Source organism: Dinoponera quadriceps, unplaced genomic scaffold (assembly GCF_001313825.1).
Source record: "Dinoponera quadriceps isolate SergipeBrazil2010 unplaced genomic scaffold, ASM131382v1 scaffold589, whole genome shotgun sequence".
Classification (NCBI taxonomy): Eukaryota; Metazoa; Arthropoda; class Insecta; order Hymenoptera; family Formicidae; genus Dinoponera; species Dinoponera quadriceps.
The window spans coordinates 1847392-1854633 of NW_014554985.1; the positions used below are offsets into that span (position 1 = coordinate 1847392).

The 7242-nt window shown below is 49.1% G+C and overlaps 1 protein-coding gene across 1 annotated transcript in view; it reads right to left on the reverse strand.

The window, feature by feature from the left end:
• Positions 1-1684: 1684 nt before the first annotated feature.
• The window catches only part of LOC106742797 (homeotic protein empty spiracles-like), a 55130-nt gene continuing 49572 nt past the window's right edge, over positions 1685-7242 (reverse strand). The window contains exon 3 of the mRNA XM_014616078.1: positions 1685-4778. Coding sequence (XP_014471564.1) covers positions 4479-4778 — 300 coding nt within the window. The 3' untranslated portion in view covers positions 1685-4478. The remainder of the gene's footprint in view (positions 4779-7242) is intronic.

Genomic DNA, 7242 nt, shown 5'->3' on the forward strand with positions numbered 1-7242 from the left:
TATCCTTTTCATGTATAAGACCGAGAAATATCTCATTTTTGATCCAGCAGAATAGCATAGAATATAGATGCCAATTGTACCTTTCTAAAGCGTTTATAATTTATTTTTTATGGGAGGCTATAGAATGGCATATTTCCATATGTTAAGACCATAATACCAGTTTGTGTGTTACGAAAACAAAAATCTCAAATAGGACAATAGCTATCGCAATGTAGCGCGTTCGTATTTCAACGTTGAAAATTTATTTCAATTCTGCCTCGGCGTTCATTCGAATGTGTTCCTCGTCAATATCTTCTAAATATATCGGCTTTAGCCTGTATGTGTCACCGAAACGGCGCGATCAATAATAAACAAGTTAGCGGAACAAAGCGCGAATAGCCTATTCAAGTCATTTATGTGAAGAAAGAAAGTGAACGTTAGATTTAGAGTGTATCTCTGTAACTCGTTTGTCTCGTTTCGTGTCTTACGCTGTTCTCCCGTTGTTCTCTCGTGAGATCTCGATTTCCGAATCTCGAATCGACTCATTATCGTTATCGATTGTATCGCGTCGCAATAAAGGTGTCGATTGTAATCGTTAAAATTGAGCAATTCATTTCCCCTCCTGAATATTTTTGTACGTCGCGGTCGCCGGATTTCTCGTACGAACTTTACGTGCACTGCGTGTACCCTACCATTAGAACGGCCGGATAAATCTAATCGGCCGGGCAAAGTAATCTAATCAATTGAAATTATTCCAACCACTGTATTTTTTGCAACACTGTAAGGGATCGTTAACGCATAAATATTGTTTCATTTAGGGAAGGTAGAGGAGAAGAATGGGAAAATATTATAGTATAAGAATTAGAGGATAAAAGAAGGGGTAGATTTGACGTATAGACTCGTTGTGTACGTTATAACAAGGCACTTTTGACGCGTGTATTTACACAGTCAAATATTATTATCCGCCCAGGATTCAAATTCAGCACGAATGCGTTCGGTTCTAATTGATCAATTGCTCGCGTTCTATGATTCGTTACTTAGGAGATATTAGATATGAGATTTCTTTAATCTAATCTATTCATATGTGTAGAGCAATGAAAGGGAAAGCATCTATAAATAAAAAAACATTTATTATTATCATTAAGTTATTATTATTATTAATATATTTACTCGTGTCTACGAGACATTTTCTTAAATCTGTAGCTTGGCATGAAAATAATTGTTCATTCCGTTTAAATAAAAGGATTCAGATTTAAGTAAATATACTGTTAACCCTTTGCACTCGAGGGCTCCGCTCCGGAGAGGGTTAATACCCACTGAACAAATAATTTTTATTTTTATGTATTTTTATTCTCTCAATATATGAATTAAGAATACGCTATAAGTTTGAGTAAAACGTTCGCTCGCGAACGCGGCGGTACTTTCGTTCCAAGCGAATTTTTTCTCATATTCTCTCATATTGCACTGCAAGAAATTCCGAAAGACTAAGCTGGAAACCTACATTTTGATACATTCCATTTACGTTCAAGCGATAATTCCCGCAGCGACGGGATATCACTTTTGCCCGTTGAAGGAACATTTGTGACGGATTCATCCAAGTCGCTGGAGAAAAGGGTAGGAGAGGGAAGCACGAAATGAAAACAAAGCAACATCGAACTCATAGTTTGATCATATAATTTATTTCACTATATCGTTAGAACACGAACTGAATCATTCGATAGTACAATTCTATGCTTCTGTACGTCGAGTAAAATCACATTTTCCTATTTACAATATTATTTACAGGGCGAAAGTCCTGCACCGCGAGCGCGCGAGTTTTCGGCGGGCGAGCGAAAGATCGAGCGAATAGGAACACGACGCTTCCTTTTGATTCAGCGCGCGAGTTTCGCCGTCGATTCCCCGGGATCGATGGCATCGTTGCTCGACGAGCGGCGACGTGGGGCTCGCAGGACAGATATTAAGGTATCGAGAAAAAGATCGAGGTAAACCCGTCGATACGTTAATATCACCGAACGGCGAATAAAACGGAGATCGCGCGCTCCGCCGGCGCGGCGCAGGGGATTCAGGTTTGTGTCTAACGCGCTCTTTAGCGATAATAATTTAAATCGTCTCAGTACTTCTGCTTTTTATTATTATTATTATTATTATTATTATTATTTTCATTACCTCGGACGCACATCGATCGGTCTTCTCGGACGCAAGGAATACTGCTCGCTCGTGTAGAACAACGACTTAAATACAACTGCAAAGTACAACTCGAGTTTACACTGGGATCGCTCTCTCTCTCTCTCTCTCTCTCTAAGAGGGTCCGGGGGGAACGAGGGGGGGGGGTATGAAGTTTGGCACTCTCTTTCAACTCCCGATTCTTTCTTTCTCCGTTATTCGGTGTATGTGTGTGTGTGTGTGTTCTTCCCCCTTTTACGATGCGCTTCGGACGCATCCTATCTATTTACATTCTCCCGATGCGGTCTACATTCTCGCGACTCTCGTAAGGAGAAAATCTCGCCGGGATGCGCTTTTTTACCGGAGGAGAGATCGACGCGATCCTCGCGGCCGTCTCTCCCTTCCCGCACCCGCTTCTCCTTCCCCGACGCTTTATTTACACGATCGCGGCGAGGGGATCCTTATGGCGATTCTTTTATGGCAAGACCAGCGGGAAAACGTGCGCGATTCGCCGGCATTCGTCGTGTGCGAGAGTTCACCACTCCTCGGCTCTCCTCACCTTCGAGAGACCTTCGTGAACGCTTCCGTCCGAAATGGGACGCGCTCTCGGAATCGGAGGACGACGATTTCTCGCGGTGGCGTCGCCGCGAAGGAGCATCCCCGAGGCTCCGGGAGATCCGGCACGCAGGCCGATACGTAGGAAGCGGTCTCGCCGCGAAATAATAAAACCCGGGAGAGAGAGAGAGAGAGAGAGATAGAGAGAGCAAAATTCGCGTATCGATCGGCGTGCTCGATGCGCCGAGCGTCGCCGTTTCCGCCGGATACGCGTCCATTTACCCTCGTCGTTTCTCCCGCAGACAATGCCTCCATTAGCCGGCTTCCGAGCCGGATTCGCCTTCGATTTCTCCGCTCGCTTTTTCCGCGCGCCCGCTGGGAGGAAGCCCCGCGCTGAGGAAAAACTCTTTCTCTCTCTCTCTCTCTCTCTCTTTCTCTCTCGCAACCTAATCCCGAGGATATTTACGTATCTTCGCGATCATTCCCCGGCCTTCGGCAACAGCCGCGCGCTGCGGTCACGAAGATCCCCGGTGGAACTACCCGTCGCGATCCCCTCCTCGGGAGCGGAGGGGGAGGAACGAGAGAGTGGGAAGGGGGGAGAGAAGAAAAAGACACCCCTCCCGGCGCAACATCGGCTGCTATCGACTAATCTGGCAAGTTCGGAACAAGACTCGGCGAGTCCTGCCCGCAGATCGGTGATTTCGCTGATGGAAAGGCTCCTCAGGGTCAGACTCTCGCGGGGTCAAGCATTCTCCTCCTCCTCCTCCTCCGCTGCCTCCTTCCTCCGTCTTCTCGTAGCCACGACCCAGGCGGCCTCCGCTCGCTGGACGAATCATCGCTTTCGATTATCAGTGCTCTCGGGAGTGAGTCCTTCTTCTTGTCGCCTGCCTCGTTTCCGCTCTCTCGGCTAATTTCCCGTTCATTAACTTCTGCTTCTCGCGCTTCTCCCGCGATCGTCGCCGTTGTTATCGGCTTCTTTTCCCTCCTTCTCACGGCTCCTCTCCTCCTTGTCCGGTTCTTCGCCTCCTCCGTCTTCCTTTCTCGCGAGCCCTTCCTCTCGTCCTCGCGCGAGATTCTCTCTCGTCTTCGAAATCACCGCTCGTCCCCTTCGTCCATTTCCACATCGTCGGTCCTTCCCTCAGAGGTCCATCTTCGCACGGACTTCGTCTTCCTTATCATCATCGAGAGACACTTTGTCCTCGTCCTGTCTTTCAACAACCGTGTCAGCAAGTACCTCGCTCGTTCCGTGGCGCACAGCCTTACCAGCACTGCTCATTCCGCGAGTACCGTTCGCGAGTTCCTTCATTGTCGATTCTCCCGAAAACCTGCCGGTTCGGCACCGCGAGTCTCTCTTCAGGTCGAAATCAGGATCAGAACTGATGACGTATTCCCCCGATACTCCCGATACTTCCCCAGGCTCGAGACACGACCGGGTCAAATCAGGGGGAACCAGGTATGATCTCTAACGACGCCCCGTACACGTTGGAAGCGCCGGTCACCGACGAGGTCTCCGGTATCCCCGGTCTGCCTCACACTCTGAGCGTGCGATTCGAGCGAAATCGACATTCCCGATCCGAGCCGATTCGCGTGAATTCACTCAGTGTTGTTTGCTTCGAAACACGACTCTCTTCGGAATACGAGGAAGAAGACCATCTTCGTCTCTCTCTTTCTCGTCGGCCGGAGGAGATTCGGGGAACCGATCCGCTGGGAGCGGATGCTACCCACGATCAGTAGGATAATCTGCTCGATCCTGGATCCTAATCCAGGCAGAGAACGTCTAGCTACGCTTCGGAACCGCTCGAGCACTCCTCGGCCTCCGGATCGATGTGCTCGTCCTCCTCCTCCTCTTCATGATGGTAGTCGCCGGTCTCCTGTTGCCACTTGCTCACGTGATGGGTGTTCTTGTTGTTGCCGCCACTGATATTGCTGTTCCCGTTGCCGGCGCCGTTGCCGTTACCGCCGCCGCCGCCACCGCCGCCGCCGCCGCCACCTCCGCCGCCGGACTGCTGCTGGCTCTTCGCGTCTTCCTCCTGCAGCATCCGCTTGTGTTTCGTCCGTCGGTTTTGGAACCACACTTTCACCTGAAACACCAATCGTTCCGTCGCTGTTAACTTACCGGAGGTTAATTGCGACCCGGCGTAGTAATTAACGTTTCCGAGTGGAAGCGCGATTAGTCGCAGCTGAGTCTCAAAAGCTGGTAGTTAGAAATCCAAGTGTGTAATTTTACGCTGAGTCATTTTCACACGCACGAGTGTGTGAAAAATTACACACTTGGACTATAGAAGGAGCTGCGTGGAAGAGTTTTCACTGAATATTTCCCGACATCTATATTTCGCCGACTTGATCCGAAATATTATCATTGATCGGCTTTAGGAGAGCGGATGCGCTAATCGTTGTCGGAAATTCGGCAGCCGGTAGCATCCCGGCCGATCGTAAAACCTTATACCGGGTCGCTGCGTCGTTCGGAAGACGAAAGCACGGTTAAGGATTTCCGATCGTTTTCGCCGGGGGAACGAACGGTCAACGGTAGATAACTCTCGGACGACGAGGCCGACGGTGGCAGAAGGATACGTGACGTTCGAGCCGGGGAGATAATTCGAGCGCGTCCCCAGCGAATACCAACGTAGTCCGCCGAAATCGATCTCGACGGGCCAATCCCTCGCCGACGGGGCGAGTTGCACCCCTCGTTTTGGGCTCGCCAGGCTTGCCAAATTAAGTGGCAACTAGTTATAAGCCTGCCCCGGCCAACCCCGATGTATCAAGGAGCCACCCCTAAACGGGAGTATCCGGTTACAATGGTACGTGTCGTTCGCTCGTCGAACAGCCCGGCGGTAAAAAAAAGGGGGGACGTCGGGCACGGGGAGGGGAGCGTAAATTCGATCGCGCATTGTCCCCGAATTGACTGTTGGACAGAGAGTGTATACGCGCCGGTCGTGAGAAAAGGGTTGAATGCGCTCCATTTTGCAGCTATCTACGTGGAAAATCAGCATTGTGACATGAGAGGGGCACACACGCGCGAGACAGAAAGAGCTGGCTCGGGGACGCCGCTTTGGATATCCCCGATCGTCCCGGGTGCCGCGGTTTTGACAAAGCCCGGATTAACCCGGATCGGATGAGCGAGTCCTTCGAGGCGGACAATTTCACGGTTTGCTTCGTAACGTGAAAGTCTCGCGTGAAGATCGGAGATCGAAGTGACGCAACACGCGGACATCCCCCACCGTCGAGTCATCCATCGTGATATCTTCGAAGTGGCTCTGCGCGCGGAGGATTTTTCTCGAAAACAAACATTCATCAACTGTCAATATATTAGTATTGTATATATAAGCAATGTTTTTTACTTTCCTCATATTTCTTTATGCGAAATTTATATACACAAGCGGGTTAAAAATATATATCTGAGCAAACTATTCCTTTATTTTGCTATCATAAATTTTAACTTCAATATGAGTATGTCTTGTACGGGGGAAAAATTAGTATCAATTCAAGATAATTTATATTCTCAAATATAAGCAACAAAATATATTTACGAAGAAATTTTATATAGTTGCACTAAAAGTACCATATTTTTGTTATTCAGAATTCTCATGAATTGAAAGGAAAAACATCGGACAGAAAGAACGATGCCTTCGAACGAAGAATTGCATCAATTTGGAGATATCGTTTCTTCCATTCAATATCTTTCCAAAATTCGCGGATAACAAGAATATGATATTTTTAGTGGACATACATAGAATTTCTTCATGTAAGTAAGGTTATCTTCACATAAGATTATATATATTTCCTTACACATGAGAATACGAGTCTCGAACTGATACTCGAATTTATTTCCCAAATGTGTGATCGCCAAATACAAGTCTAATAGATTACGCTCTTATAGTATGCCACGTTATTCAACAAGAAAAGTTCTGCGTACGAGATCGGTTCGTTGCGTGTGGAAAAATCATCTAATTCCTGGCCGGTTGGCGCTGAAGCTCCTTCCAATCAACAACCCCCGGACGTACCATCGCCGTCTTTAACCCAGAATCGAGTTATATGCGTCTCACCCCTCGAAACGGTTATCATTCAGCGTTCAGTGTGTTCGCCAATCGAGCGGCGGGCAAACAAAAAGAGAGAGAGAGAGAGAGAGACGAACTACGTCGCTGCGTGCCCGGGGAAAGCACATCGGGGTCGCGACACTTAACGGGTGATTAAGAGGGCAAATAGAGAGCGCAACCCCTTTCGGCAGACCGTACTTTCGAGCCTACCCCTCTCGCCCCGAAAAGCCAGGCGGCCGCTACGTGACGGCATCCCCGGCACGTCGCCCGCGGCGTCGCGCGCTTAATCGAGNGTGATCGCAGGCGGTCCTGAAGTCCGATTGGCGGATCCGCACGCACGCGGGATCCCGGGCATCCCCTACCGCGCCGGTGCATCCCCCAGGATGAGCCAGACGCTTTATCCCCGTCGAGCCTCCCCTCCTCGCCGCTTCTCTCAGTTCCTCTTCCTCTCCTCACACCAATGGCACCTGGATTTACACTCAGTTTAACCGCTCTTCGCCCCCCCCCCCCA